This window comes from Cygnus olor, chromosome 11, assembly GCF_009769625.2.
Source record: "Cygnus olor isolate bCygOlo1 chromosome 11, bCygOlo1.pri.v2, whole genome shotgun sequence".
NCBI lineage: Eukaryota > Metazoa > Chordata > Aves > Anseriformes > Anatidae > Cygnus > Cygnus olor.
Genome location: NC_049179.1, coordinates 5,054,355 through 5,077,599, shown reverse-complemented (window position 1 = coordinate 5,077,599; position 23,245 = coordinate 5,054,355). Strand labels below are relative to the sequence as shown.

Genomic DNA, 23,245 nt, shown 5'->3' with positions numbered 1-23,245 from the left:
TTTTGGTTTCTAAAAGTGAATTCTAAGTGATCATATCTTATTAGAATGAATGTTCTTCATAAATACAGGGCAGATTTATTTTTTGAAGCATTCCCAGAGTGTCCTGAGAACTGTATTTGTTTGTAAGGTTGTGTTTGTCTGTGTAAAGACACTTCTTGCATTTGAATACTTCAACCTTTGTTTTACGCGTTTTGTTACAGTTTGAATTCAGGATAAATAAAGAGCAGTCATCTTTCCACAATAGACTTCTGCAGCATGATCTGGAAAAAAGCTATTCAGGAAGGCAAGGTGATATTCAACAGGGTTTGTTTGTTGGTTTTTTGTTTGTTTTGTGTCTTTAATCTCTTTTTTTTTTTTATTAATGAGGCAGTAAAGAAAGACTGTGTGATGATTAGAAAATATGATTCTCTTTCATATGTGACAATTTTTCCTAACAGACTATATCATAACCTGAAGCTCTGATCCCTCTGTTGCCTAGTGCAGTTTTTTTTTCACTGTTTTTTGCCCTCTTTCTGTTTATGGAAGAACATCCTTTCTTTTACCTAAAAAGCCACGATCTTATGCCCTCTGAAGCCACACAGTTCTGTACCATAACCTGTAATTGGATGTTTAACATTTTAATATATATAGACAAAATTAGTTTCTAGGATGGCAACCTAATCTGAAGAGTTTTCCTATTGTGTGCTTCTTGCTTTGAAAAGCAAGATACATGGTGCTATCACTGGTAACTGGTGAACCTTGGAAGAGCTTTGACACACAACACTTCTTGCTATACTGCTGCTGCTTGCCTGTCATATGCCAACAGTGATGGGTTAGAATAGGAGATCAGTTTAATTATAATGGCACTGAGGTATCTGAGGCACTTCTTTATTCCAGTAAATAATAAAGACCAACAGATGTTTAGAGTGGGTTGATTTTTAGGGCTTTTATTAGGGCAATATATTTTATTATGGAGTAAACTTAAGCTCTGCAATTTTGTTTTGTTCCCCCTCAGGAGACCCAAGAGTATTAAGTCCTTTGGTGCGTAATAAGCAGATCTATCTTCCAGTGCCATCCAATCTGACTGAACTTTCTGGTTTGGAGTTGAAGCAAGATACAGGTTCTTTATCAGGATTTGTGGAGTCGTCTATACATACAAAATCCAGATCGCGACAAAGCAGTCAGGGTATTAGTTCACAGGCTTCAGGTAACAGTGTATCATTCTCACTAGTTTTTTACTTATTTTTATTATTATTATTTAAATGGTATCTAACTGAAAAGTTATGACCTGTAAGATGGCTTTTTTTTGGCTGTCAGATTGTATAATTAAACAGGAAATGTTGTCTACTGTTTCCTTGGAGTATTAAGAGAGGTCAATAGACAATTGTCAGGAAACTGCTAGAAATATCTTTCAAGCTATAATATAGGCATTTAAATAGGCTTTTTATATATCCTTCTGGAACAAAAGGACAGTGATAAGAATCTTTCAAGTATATCTTTAGGAGGATGACATTAAAAGAAAAACGTTACTGTTAAGTACTTTTTTTCCTTACATTTATTGGCTTTAAAACTTGAGACAGAACTTAAGGGCAACAATGTTAATTGTTTATTTTCATTCTTAATGATATTATTTTCCCTAGCAATTATTTTCACTTTGAAGGATACATAGAGAATACTGATTGTTATATACTGTTTTGCTAGAGTAGCTAGTAATAAAAAGTTAGACAGGACCACTGAGAAGGTTCTAAATCAAATTAAACATCAACAAATTGTTTTATTTAGCTTTTTTTTTTTTATTGGCATGTTTTAAACAATGTGGAACTTGCTTTCTATAGTAGTAAAGAAATTAAACTTTGCTTAGTGAAGAATACATGTTTTTCCCATTAAAATGTTTGATTTGTTAAAAAATAAATAAAAATGGCAAACATGACAAAGATGAGCCCATGTTTTTGTGATGGTGTACGTGCACAATGATCTATTTCTGACCAGTATTTTTTAGTGGATTGTTTTGCAAATAAGCCAAAATTTGTGACCACATTGCTGATTTACTTTTCAGGTATCTTTAGTCATTTTCCCTTTCCCCTTATATTAACAAAATGAATAAAGTTGGTTAGTTTTGTAAATATGTTTTAAAGGGTTGACTGTTTCTTCCTTGATAATGTAGTGAAGTATAATAGCAGTTATTACTAGGTACTGCATGCACTTGCCTTTGAAAGAATTTGCATTTGTTTCTGGCTCAGTGGGACTCTTTCAATGTTTTGATGCTTTAGTTTTTAGTTCGATCAACATCTACTTGATCTGTGTCTTTAAAATTAATCTTAATATAGATAATATCTTCTTTAAGTTCAGATTTTGAAATTGTGACACTAGTATGCAATCTTATATTAAGACAGCATTGGGTAATTCTAATCAAACCAAAAACATCTACAAGCTATCTGCTTACAACAAATTATTTTCAGAAAAAATCTATCACAAACAAGCTAAATGGACATAAGTTTGCAAGAGGATGTAGAGGGATGTACCTGTAAGCTAAAAATGACAGGAAAGGCAACTGATATCCAGAGTTCTGAATGCACGCAAAATGCACTGTGATGTATTTCTTATTAAAAAAATAATTAAGCAATACAGTTCTGCTTTTATTTTCTGTAGTTAATGAAATGATTTGGCGGAGAAGTAGTTCATATGTTCTCTTAATTATTTTCTGACAGAAAACACAAATTTTGGGAGCAGTTCATCAATAACATTTCCTATATTGCAACGTACCGCTGAAGAAAAAATACTGAACTCTGATAGACTGACCCTTGAAAGGTGAGAAGGCTCTGGAGTATGTGCACTGTAGCTTGCTGCTCTTGTGTAGTGGTCTCAAGTGATGAGTATTCTGGTAATGTCTGTGTTGTTTGGTTGGTTGGTTTTCGTTTTGTTTGCTTTATTTTTGAGAGAGGGACCGTGTCCCATTGGGCAATTCTGTATGAGTCTCCTTGTAGTAAAAATTCAGAGTGGTGAATACATCCATACAGCATTTACCTGAAGCAGTTAACGTTTTTATTTTAAACTAAGGAGGTAGTTTAGAAGCTTCCTTTTTTACTTTTCACATTAACACTTACTGTTTCATGTATTTATAGGTCAAATGTCAAGTTGTATAAGCGAAAGAAAAAGTGGATAGAAATGATACATTTTGAATTCTAATCTAAATGGGTTGCTTACGTGGCATCTGACTAAAGCATTGGTATGCTGTATCTGTTCAAATTTTAGTGTGGTCCAACATGAAATCTTGATGTAAGTGCTATATAACAAGCAAATCTCTAGGAAGACAAGCTTCAAGAAATTTTTGAAAGCTCTTCTGCTATATTTTCATGCTAATTTTTTTTTTACAGTAAGCAGTTACTTCCTTATTCCACGCTTGTTTAACTAGCAAAGCTAAACACCTTAATACTACCTTAAGTTAATATACTTTCCTCAGTTCAGTTGGCGTGGGGGAATAGAAGGTGGATTACAGATTTGCTACTTACATCGTGTTTTGTTCTTTGTTCCAGGCAAAAGCTGACAGTGTGCCCAGTTATTGATGGGGAAGATCATCTTCGCCTCTTGAATTTTCAACATAACTTCATAACCCGGATCCAAAATATCTCAAATCTACACCATCTTGTTTTCTTAGATTTATATGATAACCAGATAGAGGAAATAAGTGGTCTTTCTACTCTGAGATCCCTAAGAGTCCTTTTGTTGGGGAAGAACAGGTAAAAATAACAAAACTCATTTTAAGCAGCCTGCTTCTTTACGGTGCAGTATCTGTGATCTATCACGGCAACCATTGCAGGGTTTTCAGATAGTGATGTTGGCTGTGAAACCAATGAGCTGACTTGTTTTAACTGGCTTCTTTGGGTTGCTGTCCTTGTGACACACATTTTTTTTCTGAGATGTGGAGTTCAACTCTTTCTTCTGGAGTGTTTTAACTGATGCTGAGTATTCCCCAGCTTGGGATTTTAACATTGCTGGCAACTATCTATGATGTTGGAGGAATGACTCTGCACAGTTATTGCACTGCTTGATGCATATTGGCAAGTCTAAACTAGCAGTCTGACAGTGAGTAAAAATTTAAAATGGACATAGTTTTTGAGGATTTTTTTTTCCCTTTTACCAATAAAACACTAATTGCAGAACTTGGGTAACCTGTAGTAGTGCAGTATTTTACTTGAAGTCATGCCTTTTATATTAGAAATCTCATCTGTAGATAATAATTCTGTGTATAGCAAACTGTTGGGGTGTGGGGTGGTAATTCTAAGTTGCTTTAAGGACTAATTTTTCAAATTGTATCTACGATGTACTGTATAGTTTGCTCACTTAGTGGTATTGTTTGGAGATAGATGTGAGGAGATGTATAAATGATTTCAAGGCAGGCATAGCTGCTAGCAAAGACTTTATTTTCAGCTTGATCTGCATATGATCTCTAAATCTTGAAGCAAATGCATGATATATGTAATATTTGATGTAATCGCCAATAGATGGTGCTGCTGACATAACCTAGGTTTGTCGTCTGAGAAAACAGGACAGGACAGAACACTGTTAAGATGGTCAAGGTGGGGAAGAAATTACGCCAAATTTTGAAATCTATATTGTCTAGAAAGGACCAATGGCTTTCAGATTTTTATTCTCATTTCTTCTAACAAACTCTCAAAACCTTTGTCACTATAGCATTGCTTTAAACAGGTTTGGGAATATATTTTTGTCAATAATGGTGTTTCTTGTTTGGGTATTTGCATAGGTTGTATGTTGACTTTGTTTACTAGTGGAGCAAATCTTCCTTCCCCTTTCATTTTCCTAGAGGAGTGAAGGGCATATTGCTACTATTGCATTATTGACAGTCAGAAAGGAATGTTATACTCTAAGGCATACTCTTTCATTTATTCATTTTGAGTGGGTGAAAGGTCTGTTGTTCTTCCATTCCTATCGGCTGGCTAGGTTTTCGTTAGGTGGACAAGATGTATTTAATCTAATGTGAGAAATAATTTATCATCATTTAAATGTTTCAGAATAAAGAAGATCTCAAATCTGGAGAACCTAAAAAATCTTGATGTTTTAGACCTTCATGGAAATCAGGTACAGTGCAATAAGTTGATTATTTAAGTTAGTTGTGTAGACATAATGCATTTCCAGTGTCCTTTGTCAAATGATTACTTTTTGAAAGGGAACCAGTAGCAAATTTTTCAGCTCTTGAGGTCACAGGAATCAGTAAATTACTAAAAGGTGGTATGATTTTATTTTAATTTTTGATATCAACTCTTGTACTTTCTGCATTGTACTTCTGGAAAATTACATTTTCTTAAATGTTGCATAAGCTAAGTATAGCAGCGCTTGCTCACACCTGTGGAGTAGTCATCTAGCATCAATAGTTACGTTGCAGTTAAAGTAAACCAGAAGTCATAGAAGAATTAAAGTTCCCATTGATTGTTGCGTTGTCTCTAAATGAAGACTTGGAACTTCTCTTCCATTAATTAGTTATCTTTCTGTTCCTTTCCAGATTAGTTATGCAAGTTTTGATATTAACACTCTATAAACACTATTTTTCTACTAGTTGAACAACTTGTAATGTAAAACACTAGTCTGCCATACATATTAACTCCTTTTGAACATGTGACAAAGAGAGAAATAAGTTTGAGACATAACGCTCAACTATACTAGTGCCTTGTTTTTAAGTCTGGTTTTATTTTTTTTTGTTCGTTTATTTAATAACAAATAGAGGGTCTCTGTGGTTTAACTTTATTAAGATTTGTAGGACCTTTTATTAGGGCAGCCTTCTGTCTTACATTGTATTTCTATATATCAAATTTCTTCAACCTGCTTCAGCTGCAGTATTGTATTTGGGAACATCAAAAGATGTATTCCAGAACGTTGCATTTAAACAACAGATCAGTGGAATTAAAAACGAAGTGTTCACACATAGTTAATATGGTGGATTCCAGTCAGTGTTCTGTTGATATAACGTCCTCTCGCCAATGTACACAATTTTCTTCTTTAATTTAGGAGAGAGTGATGAGAATGAACAGTGTGGAAACAGAGTATCACACTTGTCTATCAAAATGAAATATAATAGAAAATATGATTTATGTTATATTAACAAGCTGTTCATAAATCTGTTTCCCTAAATTGCTTGTGGCATTACGCTGTACCCAGTTCCCACAGGAAGGTCAAAAAATGTAAGTCTGGTCAGTTTTACAATTTGGAGCCAGTTATGGGCAGCAATTTTCACTTATCAGAATGATCAAATGATCTTCATTCCAAGAAGATCTAATGATGCTTCTGCAGTGTGTATCACTTGTGTCTTCTTTTCTTATAACCATGGAAAAGTATAATTCTTTTTTGGCATAAAGAAGTGTCTGGTGTAGTATGAATATGTGTATGTGCTGTGTGAATATGGGATTACTTCTGGGCTGCAGTGTCTGTTACTCTAGCACTTTCTGTAACTGTGAAACACACTTTGAATTGCTTAGAGCGTGACTGAAAAGACAGCAACATTATTTCTTATGCTTGCAGATATTTTTATGGTACTTTTGCCTTCATTTTACATTCAAACTGTTTCTTACAAATGTGAGAAATTATTTAATGTTGTGTGCATGGGAAACATTCTCTATCGAGCACAAAAGTTTAAGGTTATTTTCTAGAAAAGATAAGTAAGTTATCTTTGTGATACATCTGTAGCTTATTGCTGGGAATACTTTTAGGATTTTGTGATGTCATTGGGCCGCAATGTAAAATTCATACCGCAGAAGGCAGTGCTCAGCCTTGCATAATTGTTTTTGCATTTATTTTTGATTTCTTCAGAAATACAAAAACACAATTTTAAATAAATGCAAAGCCAGTTGTGTTATAAGAACTGTCATTGCAGTTAATGTGTGGAGGGGATTTTGATGCTGAACTCTCCAGGAAGAAATAAGTCTTTTTTTTTTATGAAAGCTATCAATAAACTAAAATTTGGATGTGTTTTTATTCCTGAATGTTGTCTATGCAATGAGAATATTGTTGTGTAGATTGAAATAGGCCTAAAATGAGATGAAATATAAATGGGATATGTTATACGCTATGAAACGAGTCAGCCTCATCTCTATCCCTAGGAAAGGGATGGAAAAAGTAGTTCTGGAAACCATTTCCAGAATGTGCTAAGGGAAAGAAAGTGACCAGAAGTAGTCAGCATGGATTCACCTAGGGGAGATCATGCCTGATCAGCACAATGACATTTGACAGTGTCTCCCATCACATCTTGACAGACAAAATGATGATATTTTGGGCTAGATTGACGGACAGTGAGATGCAGTAAACTCTAGAGGTTGATACTGGGCCAGGATTTTTAACACCTTCCTTGATGACATGGGCGGGGTGGCACAGAGTGCAAATTTGAAGATGATACGAACCCGGAAGGAGAGCTTTATACAGGAGATGATTGTGCCACCATTCAGTGGGATCTTGACAAGCTGGAGAAATCGGCAGGGAGAAGTCCCATGAAATTCAAGAAAGGGAAATGCGAAGGCCTGCACTTGGGGAGTCATAAACCCCTACGCTAGTACAGGCTGGCGGGTCACAAGCTGAAAAGCACCCCTGTAGTAGGGAACCCAGGGGACCACCAGCACCATGGGCCTAGTTCGGAAGAGTATTGGCAGCAGGCTGAGGGAGGTGATCCTGATCCTTCCTTTCTGCATGGCGCTGGTGAGGCACCTCCGAGCTGCTGGGCTCCCCAGTGCAAGACAGACGTGCACTTGATGGAGCAGTTCTAGCAAAGAGCTGCAAATATGTTGAGGGGACTGGAGCATCTGAGGAGAGGCTGAGAGAGCTGAGATTGCTGTGCCTGGAGAAGAGGAGGCTCAGGGAGTTCTGTGGCCATGTGTATAAATACCTGCTGGGAGGGGGTGAACAAGGCGGAGCCAGACTTACGTCGGTGGTGTCCAGCAAAAGGACGAGTCATTGGTCACAAACTGAAGGACAGGAAATTTGCTCAAACTTTAAGAAAAATATTTCTTTCAGGGCCAAACACAGGAGAAGGTTGCCCAGACAGTTTGTGGAATCTCCATCTGTGAGGTGCAGGACCACATCCAGTCAGGTTTAGGCTGCCATCCTGCTGTGCTGGTCCTTGAGTTGGGCAGGCTAGCACCGGAGGTCGTTTCTGACCTCAGCTGATTTCTCTGATTCTGTGGCTAGTGTTACTTCAGACTGAATTCGCTTTGTTTTCTGTTTTCCCTTTGTAGTGATAGGGGAAATGGAAGAAGGAAAAAAAGAAAATAAAGAAGAGGAACTCTTTTGAGGATGCTAGTAAAGTTACAAATAATTACGTATTGTAAAAATATTCCCTGTAAAGCCACAAAAAGCCTCTCTGTTGTATGAATGAAAACTGCTGTGGAACTAAGCTGTAGTGCATTGAATCAACATCCCATTACTGTCCTCATTGAAAGGCGTTCAGTGTTTGGGGTTAGGATAGAAGTGTTTTTGTGGTTTTGATGTTCATAAATCCCACACATTGGATGGAACTAGGCAGCAGATCTGTTGGCCTTCAGAGCATTTCCTGTGCAGTATGCTCTGATTGCTTCTATTCTTCTGTTATGTTACTGCTGGAGAGTAAAGGTTCTTTATGAATCATTTTTTAGAACAAGTATTTGTGATTTATTTTTTGAGAAGTAACATGGTTGAGTTTTCTTCAAGCTTGTTGATTTGTCTTTTATTTTTACACCGTTGTCCTCTGAGGGTCATATTTATATAGGTACTAGAATAGTAGTCTATTTTACAGCATTTTTGTCTATGTATTAATGTATAGAGTAGCTCTACCTTGACTGGGTTTTTGCATTTTGAGGTGTGTTAGTTAACAGAAGATGGGGACACATCAATTATTTTTTTTTTTTTTGAACTAAAGACAGTTCTGTTAAGGGGATAGTATTTGCTGAGCAGTCTTCATCACATTAGAGTATTAGCTGGATGTTGCTTGCATACAGTGTATTTGAGATGTAAATTAACATAGTGATTCTAATAGCAGCAGCTTTTTTCTATAGACAATGGGGGAGAGACAGGCTCTTCACGAGGTGTTAGGGTCTATCTAGACAAGATTTCTTGTTGATATTTATGGAGTAGTAACAGTTAAGAGGGAAGCCAGATTTTTGGTTTATTCTTAGTCCACTTCTCCCTCTTTTTGGATATTAAGTCAATCCCATAGATGGAATGCAGATTGTTAAACTTCTAAACCTGCAGTGTCTTCAAGAGATTAGGGGTGAGGAGAAGCAGAAAGAGGAAAATGTCTTGGAAAATACTTTGATTTATTTGTGTGCAGGATATTTTGGTTAATAGGTTTGGTCTGAACTTCGAGGCTGTCCTGCTGCCAAGTGAGAAATTCAATGAGAACTGGATGTGCTTTAAAACACTGAGATGAAGCATTCCACAATGCTTAATGCTTTACCTTGTGTGACTTATTTCTCAAATCCAGTCTTTAAAGGCATTGCTTCTTTAAGAAAATCCTTTCATATAATAAATATCTGAAATAAGATTCTAAAAAAAAATTAAAATCAGGGTAGTGTGTAATGAAACATTGCATTTACTGTCTCTATGCCTTACTAAAAGGACAAAATATGAATTCCTCTGTCATATTATTGTTCTTTGTCAGCTTTCTTACATTATTTAGTTAGGCTATTAATTTTTATACTGCCTGGTAAAAACTTCTAAGATGCAGTATCTTAACGTCTTCTTAAATTTCTGTATGGATACTCCATTTCTTTGATCATCAACCCACTAATATGAACTCTATAGTATTCATGATGTTCATGTACATGTGTGTGATTCAGAGCCTGCACGCAGTTGTATGCATGGTATGCTGAAGACACTACTACTACTATGTAATTTCTAAATAAACATTTAATTTCTAAATACTGTGTTTCCAAGCACTATGAATAGTCTTTGGAAAGAACACTGGTGGTTGATGATCATTTCTGTCACGGTGAATAGTATGAATGGTATGCGTTCCATATAAATGCTTTTAAAACCTTTATTTTAGGTAGATTTAACAAGGACTTTACACTGTCTTCCATTAAATTACTTTGATTAAAATTTTCTAAGTTCTAATGAAGTCAGAACTTGACTAACTGTATCTAGAATGAAATTTGTTCTTTAATACTTAAAAAAAAAAAAAAATCATTCATTTGTTTTTCTTTTTTAATTATTTTCATTGCCAAAAGTTCAAGGATATAAGTTAAGGAAAAAGGGGAGGGGAAAAAGGCAACTTGATTTTTTTCCCCAGAAATGGGCTTGCTCTGAGTAATCCCAAAAAATACACATTAAAAGATGAAACTTGTGCAGTTATTGATGAGTGATTATGTGCTGCATAACAATGTCTTCTGAAATGAATGCATTTCATAGCTAAGTATTCAAGCATACAAGCAAATGAGAACAAACAAGAAAATAGAATAGTGTTCAACGCTTACAAGTCTTTGAAGTTTACGTATTTGAAAAAGCAACTAAAATGGCTAATAATAGTCCTCAGTTATAATTAATAGAAAACTATTTAAAATATATGAAAATTGCTTTTTGGTAAAAACAAATATTTAATAATAATCACCTCTAAAAAGAGGTGATAATGCTTGCTACCTAATACATACAGTGTAATGACACTGGGTGTATTTTCATGCACGCATGCATGATTAAAAATAGAGAAAACCCAATAGGGTTAGTCTTAAAACTGAACAAAGTGATTAACAGTATCTCTATAAATTGTTGATGAAATCATTCTTTGTAATAGCAGCAAAATGCCAAGATTAATATTCTGCATAGTGACATGCTGCAATTCTAGCTAAACAGACATCTGCAGAGGTCTGTGCTCTTCATGCTAACCATCTGCTCTTGGCTTTGCTTTTACAAGTCTTTCATACTAAATATATTGTTCTAGACAATAGTGTCTTTTGTTCCTTTAGGTTTAATATTTTTGTATTCTGCTCATTTTTATTTTCTGCATGTAATATACACAAATAATGCCTAATAGTTTAATTAGCAGTTCAATCAAAAAGTGATTTACTGTTATTTAATTGTTTTTCCTATCTTCTTTCCTATACTTGTTATGGGAAAAATTGCGGTAATACTTCATATAGCAGCATATTCAAGTCATACACGTGTATGTGTGTGTATATACATGCACACACATACGTATGAAAATTGTTAGCAACATTGTGTTTGGAGACTGTTAGATAACAGTTGCGTTAGCTGTTCTCCCATTCCAGGAGCTGCTCCGCGTTTTCAGGAAACTGGCATGGCAGAGTTGCGGTGGTCCATATCATCAGAAGGCCCATTATCACTGGGAAGGTGTATGCCACCAGGCTCTCTCTTGCTTGCCTGCATCTAATAGCTGTTGGCAACTTTGCAGAGGAATAGCGTGCCTGAGTAGAGGGTGTTGCTGAAGGGAGCTTATGGTGGTCCTGCAGATAGAGCAGCTGATCGTTGTAATTAAAAGGAAATTCACCACCATTGGTAGCTTTATGTACTCTACCATTAGATGCACTGCCACACAGAGTATTTTCCACAGGAAACCTGCTGCCTTCTTCCTGCCTTATAATGTGGGTTACAATAAGATGATATGAGTATCCTCCTGTGCAGTGGCAATGGTTTATCATCTCCATGATACATTACTGTATGCAAGTCCTCCATAAATGAATGGATAGGTTCAGGACAACAGATCCCAGATGACTCTGAGAGATAAATATCTGGATAGAGATGACTGAGTTGATTACTCTGAGAAATACAAGCAGCAAGGGAAAAAAAAAAAGTCAGTTTGTATAAACAGAGCAATAATTGTCTTTGTAAAACACAGTTGCATCTCCAGAAGCCAAAATTAAAAGTAAAGGGTAGTAGCCACTGTTATTTGATCTGTTTTTTTCTCTTCTTCGATGGCACCTGTATCTTCAAAATAAGTTGTTAAGAATAACAGCTGCTTGTTCTTTGTAGTTTAGTCACTTTGTTTGAAGCCATGAGTTGGCAAAAACTGTTGGGGACTGTCAGACAAGCATGCCATGTATCTAAAAGAAGGATGCTGCTGCTTTCTTGTCTAATTTTTTTTGAATGTTTTGCTGAGTACAGCAGTGTTGTATGGTTAGAAAGATATTACTGTTGTGAATGCTAGTACTCAATCTCCAGCAGACTGTAGCTTGTTTTCAACAATTTATGACATTATTATCAAGGTTTAGAAAAATACATAAGCACATTATTAAGTTGCTTGGTTTTGTCTGTATATGTTTAAAAAATGTACGCACTACATATATCCATTTTATATCTATATAAAACACAGTATGCGTGTTTATAATTATACTTCTTTCACAGATTACTAAAATGGAAAACATCAACCATTTGAGTGAACTGAGAGTATTAAACCTTGCCAGAAACCTACTATCCATTGTAGAAAATCTTAATGGACTGGATTCTCTCACAGAGCTCAACCTTCGTCATAATCAAGTCTCTGCCATAGTAAGGAACAAAATCTCTCATCTTCTTTCCTCCCTTCTTTCATCCCTTCCAGGAGTGCACTATTACTAGAATTTCTTAAAAATATATTGGCATTTCAGATTTGTCAAATCTTGCATTTTCCCACTCTTTTGATTGTTATTTTTTTCCTCAGTACTCAATTTTACATCATGAAGGTGAAAATATGTTGTTCTTGTGTTATTTTGTGTAAATTTGATGGCTTGTATTGGTAGAAATCTTGGTAGCTCATGATATTCCCCCAGGGCAAAAGATTTGTATCCTTTGTGGTTCTAACATAAACATTTAGAGACTCTTCTTCCATACATGTTTGCCCCCAGAAACATACCCTCTTCTCATAATTTCTGTAGCTCAGCTAAGCAGTCAGACCATCTTAAACTTGATCTCTTTATGTATATTTCTGGGTCAAAAGCAGAGAAAATACTGAAGTAAAATTTCCCAAGTAAAGCTCCAAGTTAGCATTATAAAATCCGTTACGCTTTAAAGGATAAAGTTTGTCATTCAGCATTTTATGATGTATAGTTCAGGTATGGCAATTAGATTATTTCAACAAGCACTTTTTAAGTAGACTTACTACATTATTTAACTAGGTGCATTTTTTCAGGCCCTCAATTGTTTAAGTACTTGGTCTTCTATTGCTGCTGAGCTATCACTTCCTCAAATTTTTGCTACTTGCCATATATTAAATTTATTTTTTTTACACTTGCAAAACAAGAAATTTCTGCTAATTTCTAACTCACCCACTGTACCTCCCTCCCACACCATTTACATTACTGAGATTCTGTTCCTTGCTTGTAGCTGCTGCCTTCTCACCCTCTCTCATGTGTAGCTCATGCTTTCTCCTTACCTCCTCTCTCACAAATGCAGAGTTAGCTCTCTGTGAGAGTGAAATTAGTGAGTTACAGGCTTGGACTCTGTTCTTACATCTCAGTGTTTTATTCATTCCTGGCTGGAGACATTGTTTCAGAAGATGTTCTGCTCAGGGATGTATCTTCTTTTGTGTATAATATAAAATTGTTTGTTACCCGGGATAAATTGTAATAGAATGGTGTTTTGGTTGTGTGTTGTGGTTTGTGGATTGTTGTTTCTGTTTCACTTTTGTTTTGTTTTCTTTTTAATTGGATGGAATGCGATGTAGACATGTCACAAGTTGAAGGGAGGGCTGTAGATTTTATTTGTGGCTAAAATCAAGGTAGTGAGTGAGCCCTATACCACTCCCTTGTGCCCTAAGTAATGGTTTTATGTCCACTAGTTGCAAGCTGGAGCATACTCCTTAGTAGGATAAGGAGATGCACATCTAAAACCGAAGGGTTTGGTGCACAGTTTGAATTTGCATGGATCGCTACAAACTGTGCTGTCTGGCTGTTAGGGGTTTTTATTTCAAAAATAAATTATGATATTACTTTTAAGTTTCATCTTACTAATATCGTGAGGTATTTTAAGGTTTTCTACTAAGTTCGGTTGTGGCATACATTAAATTCAGTTACTCATTCTGAAAACTTGTTCCTTCTTAAAAAATTCAATCGTAAATGTGACAGAGTCCTTCAGATCATTCTCTGCCAGAGCAGCTGCTGTTGTTAGGTAGTGCTGATTGCACTGCAGTATTGCACTTCAGAAGCCTTACTACAACATGGCCACTTTTTTAAAGTGTATTTATCCTGCAGTTAAATGCTGAGACAGCACCTTGGCGGCTTTCCCAAAAGCCTGTTCAGAAACCAGCAGCAGCCTCATCCTCTTTCCTTTAACATCATTTGCTTTGCAAGTGATGCAGCTTGTTCTGCAGGGTATATATCTGCACTGAAACACTCCCTTGCAGTCTGCATTAGGGAGAAATGGATCTGCCTCTTCAACAGAAATCAATGTCGCAGCAAGGTTATAGTATATAGAAATTAAAGTATTTCATCAGGCAAAGTAGAAAGGTTCAAAAGATGTTATCCTTCAGCTGCTGAATTTATGCCTCTGTCTCTCCTTCTAGAAAGATGTGGATACTTTGCCCCGTCTCCAGCGTCTGTTCCTCAGCTTCAACAATATATCTAGGTAAGGAGAAGAGCAGTTTGTTTCCTATCAGTAAATTGGAGTATCCTCTTATAGCTGTATTTCATTAAAATTTAAACGCTATGAATGCAGATGCTGTTTTTAAACATATCAGATAGCATAATCAAGCTGTTATGTATTTTCTGCTTTAAGCATAAATTCTTTTAATCCTTTGCATTTAAATGTGGTGCTATGGGGATTCTACCACAAAACTTGCATTTTTAATTTAAAAATGACTGTATTCTTTCTGATGATGCTGAAAATTAAAAATAGCTTTTTTAATATGTTGTTTTACTGTTCAACTAAATTTCTGATAAAGCAGAAAGCATGGTATCGCACAAGGCATATTACATTTATCATAAAATCACTGTATTTATGGAGTTACACAAATGGCTGGGTCAGATTCTGCTTGTGATAAGATTATATCATGCTTGTATTTTACTTGTACATATATTAATCAAGTGTGAAAGGTATATTCCTGTCTGTTTACTTTTCAAACCAGAAGGCAGAAACAGAACAGCTCAACTTTCAATGCAGGGTTTCTATTATTTCTAGTAACTAAGTGCATTTTGGTATAAATAAGAAAGTTAGTCTACAATGTTTATATTTGTGTGTTTTTTTTGAAGTCAGCATTTCTACTGGTGCCAATATTAAAATAATAAAATCAAAACAAATGTGCCTACATCATCTTCAGTTTAACATGTGTTTACCTTTGTTCCTTAATCATCCCCGTCCTTCTTTGTTGCTTAGAATCAAATAATTTAATTTGAGATCAGGAAAGATGCCTGGCATTCTAATTACTGAAAATAATGTTCTTGTGGTACCTATTTTCTCTGTAAAACGTTAGACTTAATGTGAGCTTTAATTGTAATAGCTATTTGAATATTTTAAGCTGACCTGCATTATGTATTTTGCAGACAGTTCCAACCTACTTGTCTATGTTCCTTAGACTCTTAAAGTACCAATGCAGTGGGTCTCCCTGAATGCTCACGGGTATTAAGCATTCAAAAAAACTGGAGACAAGCTGCAGAAACGACTAATATGCTCTTCCCTTAATTCATCTGCTACTCTTTTTATTTCATGTTTGAAATTGCCATAATAAAGAAAAGGGCTTGGTATTTTGCTTCACTTAGATAATTTCCGGACTTGGAACATGCCTTTTGTTTCTGTTGTTTTTCTAAAATAAATAAATAAATATGTCTTAGCCTGGCAAGAACAACGAGGGGACTGCAGTAGTTGGCTCCTTTGCCATCTGGGAGCATCACTGCAGTCAGTGGAACTTCTGTATGTTTTCATATACTTGGTTTAATTTGTGTAGCTTTCTCACATTGTTATTTTTGCAGTATTCAAGGAAGGAAAAACGTTTTACTCTTTTTGTTCATTTTTAAAGTAGCTTTCTTAAAATTCATGTAATCAGTAACTTGCTAGTATCCTATCATTTATTCATTGGGGCTTCAATTAAACTGATGATAGATCTAGTCTTAGCTTTCAGGTAAGGTAGAAATACTTAACTCAAACACTAGTGCAAATATCTAATTTGGTTTTAATTTGTAATTAGAATAGGTATAAAAATCTTAACGTCCAATGAAGACATTGTTATAAAATCTACATACATGTGTAAGTAGCTAGGTGAATGGATCAGTTTAACTTGCTATTTACCAGTCATTATTAACAAAAATAATAATAATAAAAAAATGACTAGATTTGGCTTATGTTTTTGTAGAAATGACATTCCATCAAATTCAGCAGTTGGAAAACCCAAAAAATCTCATTGCTCCCTCAATTTGAGTTATGTAGTAGATATGTCTCCTAACAGGTAAATGTTTAAACATGGAAGTACATTCTTGACCCATCTGTGTCTGATACTTGGCTTGATAAACTGTTTGAACTGACTGAAGATGTTACATGCAACCATAATACTAGTGAATGGCTGTGCTACGTCTGACCCTTACTACACCACTTTTAAAATGGTTTAGGGTATTTTTTCACTCACTCACTTGCATTTACCATGGGCCATATGGTAATTTTAAAATTATTTTTTATATTTATATATAATATAGATATTTATATTTTTTATTTTTATATTTTTATCTTTCTTTTAGACAATCATTTAGTTACAGATATTCTGATCTCTACATTGGTGCGTAGAGAAAATCTGCAAATTGAAACATGTAACAGAGTACATTGCCAAAACCTGTGTATGTTTATACTAGTGGTTCATTAAAATATTAAAAGTAGCATTCTTGAGGTAATGCTCTCATATAAAGGTTTACTGCTTCCTGTTTTTGGTAGGAAGAATTCTTGAGTCTTACATCAGTACATACTGACATGAATTAAAATTGCAATAAAAGATTCAGAAATGCCTTCTTAAAGTTTTCAGTATTTAAGACATGAATCTGTCATGGGTTTTGTCACTTTTTCCCCCATCCTGCTTCAGAGGAGGCCTCAGACTGCTGCTGAGCTTTTAGTTAAGAATAGATGTGTTAGTAAGGTAATCGCAGAACTATCTAGGTTGGAAGAGACCTCCAAGATCACCTAGTCCACCTCTGACCTAACACTAACAAATCCTCCACTAACCCATATCACTAAGCTCTACATCTAAACGTCTCTTAAAGACCTCCAGGGATGGTGACTCAACCACTTCCCTGGGCAGCCCATCCCAATGCCTAACAACCCTTTCAGTAAAGAAGTTCCTCCTAATATCCAACCTAAGCCTCCCCTGGCGCAACTTTAGCCCATTCCCCCTCCTCCTGTCACCAGGCACGTGGGAGAACAGACCAACCCCCACCTCTCTACAGCCTCCTTTAAGGTACCTATAGAGAGCGATAAGGTCGCCCCTGAGCCTCCTCTTCTCCACGCTGAACAATCCCAGCTCCCCCAGCCGCTCCTCGTAAGACTTGTTCTCCAGACAAAATGCTGCAGAAGTTGAATCAAATCTGAAACAAAAGCTGTCCCATTTCTGTCTTCATTACAGAAGAATTTAGTTGTTACAATTCAAGGCTTTCATACTTTGTCTGATGATATGTATCTCTAGAACTGGTTATAAAGAAGAGAGAAAACCCTTTGAATTTCTCCTGTGGTACTGGGAAGAGAATACAGAAGCTGTTTGCTTCAGGGAAGGTGTGCCACCGAGATTCAGAAAGAGTTGTTGCTGCTCACATTTCTTAATGTGAAGCTAGAAAAGACTGTTTTTTGAAATCTTAGAAACAAAACATGCTTTCACTGTCACACAGCTCTCCAGGTCAGTGTTCTGTTGTTTTTTTAATTTAGTAAAGAAGGTTTTGTAGCCATATGGAAAAAGTTAGGTGCCAGCTCAAAGGACATGTAATTGTTTTTCTTCAATCGGTTACTGAATTGGAAACCTGGGAGAAGGAATGTTCTTAGTCTAATCAAAACAAGAAAAAAATATTTTCCTCAGTGGAATGAAGATTTCTAAATACATTGTTATACATGTGAATGAAAGCAATACAGGAAAGAAAGGTTAACTGTGGTGATGTCTGTTTTCATCAGTAGCTTAGTGATTAGAAACATGGGACAGCCCAGTTTCTCTTTGAATGTTTTTTGAACATGCAGTTTCCTCTGAAAGTTCTACCAGGCTGCAGTGAGTGTGTTGCCTTCCTTCTCCAGAGCTTTTCCACTTTGCAGAACATGGTTTAAAGAAGTCATTGATGTAAATGTACAGAGCATCTGTCTTCCTCAGTAAGCAGGCTCTACCAGAAGGCCAGTGTTTCCATACTACTTATGCCTACTAAATGTGTAGCCATGAACACACACACTGGGGAGGTTGAACACACACCAGCATACAGCAGAATACCCTGCTGCTTAGTCCAAGAGTCCAAGCCACATTCTAATATGGGGCTGGGAGAATGGGCATGTGTCCTCTCTGACAGAGGGGAAAATTGCCTGTAGTACTCTTAAGTACTTAAGTACTCTTAAGTACAGCTTAATCAAGCTGACCCATTTGGTGAAACTGAAAACACCGAAAAAACACTTTGCTAAGGTAGCCCAAATTCTCATTTATCTTCTGTTGCTGAAACTACCAGAGGTAAATCCTTCTAGGAAGAAGGAAGGAAAGTGCAAGAGAGGTGGTTTCCGCAGTTGGGTAGATGAATTCCAATGAGAATTCAGTTATTCTTTCTTCTCCTAAAATGTCTGAGTTTGCTTTACTAACTAATGTGATGTGTCAGTTGGGAAAATCATCATCTAGCTTTGGGGCTTATTGAATAGGTATTTTAAGTAATACGTCAGCACGATCATCCAAAAAAGTGGTTAAACAAGCTGTTTTATGGAAAGGAAATAAGATCACACAAAAATAAAAAATGGAAGATGATAATCAGACTTTTCTTTTAAACCCCGGGTATAAAACAGCCAATTGTTCACATTTGCTAAGTGCCTTTACTGCCTTCACCAGAAGCTGTGCATAGTTCATTTTCCATTAGTCCTTATGTTGTTTTAACACACCAAATGATAGTAGTACTTTTGACTTCGTTGCCATTTTTCTATTTTATCCATTGAATATATCATGTAGAAGTTATTTGTATGCTGTACCGTGTTTGGGGTTTTGTTTGTTTTTGAAACATTTATTGGGTTGTTTTATTTACTCCTGCGAGCTTATGTTGGTGTCCAGATCCTTAAAACATCCAGGCCTTTATTTCAGCAGCTTGAGACCGATTGGTGTTTGGTAGTTGGGTGGCTTTTTTGGTTTTGTTTTCTAAATTATTATTTTCCCACTTAGTTTCCACATTAAAAAAAATATATTTTATCTAACCCCTAGAAACTTTTAGGGACATAGCATTTTAAATCTGGTATTTTTGTAAATCTAAAGCCCTTTGTGGCTGAATATTAGTCCTCAGCAAATTATTGTATGGGTGTTTGTTGGAAAGTTGAGTGATACCAATGACAGTTGACATTTTATTCATCAGCAGTCTCTAATATGAGCATTTTTACTGCATATGATTTCTGAGCCTGAATTCCGGGTATTCTTAAGGTTTGGTGTACTTCCAAGTATTAGTGGAGGAATTTTCCTGCTACCAAGAACGGTGGGAACTATAATCAGTTGATGCAATCAGTAAGATAGCTTTTTTAAAAATACTTGGACACTAATTCTGTATTTTCCAGTTCAGAAATGGTTCTTAATTCAGAACTTAAACATTTGTTCATCTAGTAAAATGATCTTCTTAGCGTGTATTTTGTGATCATCATTGATTTGTCATTCTCAGATTTTTTTAAATGTCATACTCAGAAGTACTGAGCCCAATTGCTTCATACTTTCCGTCTGAGCCTACTAAACTTCATAATGCGGGCTCAATTGTTGAGGGTCAAAGTGCGTAAGGGTGGGTGCACAGTTATTTGTGCACTGTAATAATTTTGCTAAAAAGTGTTGGGGATTTATACTTGTATGACTGTTCAGTTTCTTCTGCAAGTTAAATTATCTGTTGTTTAAGAGCACTGTTTATCTGGGTCAGATGCCTTCTTTACACCTTTCATCTTCAGTAAAAGGAACAAGATACAGGCTGTATGTCTCTAAATACATTTTGCACAGGCCAGTTATTTTTGTCAGGAAACCAAATCAAATGTCTTAAAAAGACAACTCACTCATATTTGTAGACTGAACTCAGAAAAATAGATCTATTTTAAAGATGATATGATGGTTTTATAGTTTTTCTTCCAATATTTGATGATGCCACAAACACCCAGAAACATTGTTTTTTTTTTACTTTTTTTTTTTTCATCTTACATTTTCTGTGGTCTTCATGCTGGTTTTGGTGACTAATGTGTATTATTTTTGGAATATGAGTTGATAGGCGTTCTATTTTATTATTCTTAGGTGAACCTATATTCTTTTAGCTAACAAGTGCTTATTCTGAATCTCTTCTTATCTGTATATGGAGAGATTAAAACAGCAGCACCTGTTGCTAATTAAAGTTACTTTTAATTTAATTTATCATATGCAATATGATGTGTGGATTTTTTTTTGAGTACAGGTAAACATTAGTATTCTATCCTTAAATAAAATATTCCATCTCTTCATTATTAATAATGTATGGCATTAAAACTTTAAACTTTTTTGGTTACAGTTTTGAGGATATTCTGTGCCTTGCTGATTCCTCATCTTTGTCAGATATCACCCTTGATGGCAATCCAATAGCTCAGGAGACATGGTACAAACACACTGTTCTCCATCATATGATGCAGCTCCGACAGCTAGATATGAAGAGAATCACAGTAAGAAATTTCTATTTTCATCAGACTTACTAGTTCCTTAAATTTAGGAGTAAAATGTAGGGTTTTATGTGTCTATGTAGGAAAAAAGTTACTTATTTAGTATGGAATTGAATTGTACGTAGACATGCTAATATTTAAAACTTTAACCTTTTTCCTTTTGTGCAGTATTATATAAGGGTCCACTTCTTTATTTCATTTTAAAAATATTTATTTTTAAATAATCAAACTCTTTCACTTAGTAAATACCACGTGATATAATTGCCAAGTGACATGAGAAACTGCAAAGCTTTTTGTTAGCGCTCTCTCAACATATTCTTTACTGGTTTGCTGTATAGCTGAGGAGGAACAGGGTATTCCTTCCAAAGCATTAGTCTGTTTACACTGAAACTGACATTATTTCTATTATTTTTGGTCTGTTACCCTAAGGAAACTTGGTGATCACACTGTTTCTGTGTTTGTCTGCATTTCTGCATTCTTTGCTTAACCTACTCTCTCCTTTAATTTCTGAATCTGGTGGTCCATTTCAAGTAACACTGATAAGGAAGAAAGGCCGTGCAGACAACTTACTACAGACTTCTGGAAAAAATGCACCAAGGTAGAGGATGAAGGGAAACTGTCAGGAAGGCCGTGCCATTAAGTCATCCATGTTGTTTCTTAATCTGGGAATAGCGATGCTAATTTTTCTGTGTCTACTTAAGCGATGTGTACCACTGTCATCTTACAAGATAAATCTGAACAACAGGAAGATAACGTCACTAAGGCACATGGTTTAGTGGTGGGGCTCTGTAGGGTGAGGTTGATGGTTGGACTTGGTGATCTTTTCCAACCCAAATGAGTCTGATTCTATAACAAATGTAACATACTTAACAAGTAACAGTATTAGTGTTGTCTTTCTTGACCAAGTGCTGATAAATATTCCTTGTTTTAAATGCTTATTTGCTTTGTACGAAGGCTGTACTGCATTATAAATTGCACCTATTGTTTTGGCATCTATCCTGTTGTCCTGCAGCCAATCCACTGAGTATAGAAGAGAGTCAATTATGATGTAAAATATTACATGTATGAGGAAAACATGAATTTTAGTAATAAAGTACTTTGCGCTATTAGAATTTTACTATCAGTATCTAAAATACTATTTGTTCCCAGGTATCCTGTGGGTAGTTTTTTTTCTTTTGTGAGTTTATACTGCCTAATTGCTTTGCTTTTCAAAAGAGTGTTTTCTCAGTATTATTCCAGCAACTTGAGTCATGTAAAGAAAATGTCTTTTCTTCTTCTCTTCCTTATTGAGAAGAGACAGATCCTGGTAGAACTCTGTGATGGAAAAACTGTAGAAAGAGCTCTAATTCCTTTTTAGACTATATGGGATCTGTAGGGGAAAAAGTTATTTGAAATGCACAGCCTTGGGAAAAGCTTAATCTGAGTTCACACCTTATTAAACATAAGAGGATCAACCCACAAGACAAAAAGCCATAGAAAACCAGGCTTCACCAGTCGTGCTGCTCATAAAACTACTTGTAAAAAGAATGTGTTTTGCATTCTTTTTATTTGCCTTCTGGTTTTTGAGCCTTGAAAACTTGTTTTTAAACCTTTCCTTCATGTAGAGGGGTCTGTATGATTTTTTCCAATAAAAACTGTGTTACCCAGATAATCATATGACTTAAGAAACAGGGGTTTTTAAGAAAACTAACAAGTATCATGAGGTTTGTGATACAATTAGAGAGTTGGCAATGCCAAATCCAGCTATTCTGTCTAGTAATGTCAGCCATAGGGACAAATGTAACTTGATGGGGAAGTAGAAGTACGGTATTGGGTATATGCTTTTACTTGCTTGATTAATATACCTAAGCTAATACATATAGAGGATCTTTTATTCATTAGCCTGAAGTGCATCCAGACCATTTCTAACTTGAGCATTCATTGCTTTGTGTTGCAAAGAACTGAGAGTTGGACTAGGATGTATGTTCTGTCTAACTAGGAATTCTTCACTAATGGTTTCAGAAGCTGTTCTAGTTGAGAAACGAGGTTTACACAGTTGTTATTCTGCTTTTAACTTTAACTTTTCTTTTACTTGCTGGCTTCACTGGGCTAAGAAAACTATTTTAAGAAAGAAAATATCCTTTACAGTTTATTCTAAAGTTTGTAAAAGACTTTGAAGCTTTATTCATACTGGTTTTCAGGAAGACACACACTCTGGTGCCAGGCGTTTTCTAGAGATCCTCTGGAGAAAGGGGTACATCAGAGGAAAAAGTCTGGTGTTAACTGCCATAGGAACTGTTAAGAAACATATAGCTACTGCAAATATCAAAGACTGTACTTTCAACACAATATTTTTGGATTGTAATTGTTATAGTATTTCTTAAGTTGGAGCAGATTTGCTTTTATTCAAGGGATTGTATCATATTATGACATCTTATTAATCTTCCCATGAGGAAGTTGGTGTTTTCTCTTGCCATCTCGTTACTAAGCTGGTAAGTACAAATTTTAAGCTATTAAACCACTGAGGCATGGACCCAAAGAA

At 35.7% G+C, this 23,245-nt stretch overlaps 1 protein-coding gene across 2 annotated transcripts in view; it reads left to right on the top strand.

Moving 5' to 3' along the window:
- The window catches only part of LRRC49 (leucine rich repeat containing 49), a 42,888-nt gene that overhangs the window by 1,218 nt on the left and 18,425 nt on the right, over positions 1 to 23,245 (top strand). Inside the window, exons 3-10 of one of the 2 annotated variants that reach the window (XM_040569556.1) lie at positions 201 to 288; positions 995 to 1,186; positions 2,688 to 2,787; positions 3,513 to 3,716; positions 5,010 to 5,076; positions 12,310 to 12,453; positions 14,444 to 14,505; positions 20,580 to 20,727. In XM_040569556.1, the coding sequence (XP_040425490.1) occupies positions 201 to 288; positions 995 to 1,186; positions 2,688 to 2,787; positions 3,513 to 3,716; positions 5,010 to 5,076; positions 12,310 to 12,453; positions 14,444 to 14,505; positions 20,580 to 20,727 (1,005 nt within the window). Of the gene's footprint in view, positions 1 to 200; positions 289 to 994; positions 1,187 to 2,687; positions 2,788 to 3,512; positions 3,717 to 5,009; positions 5,077 to 12,309; positions 12,454 to 14,321; positions 14,341 to 14,443; positions 14,506 to 20,579; positions 20,728 to 23,245 lie in introns of those variants that run through there. The other variant, XM_040569557.1, reaches the window with a different exon arrangement.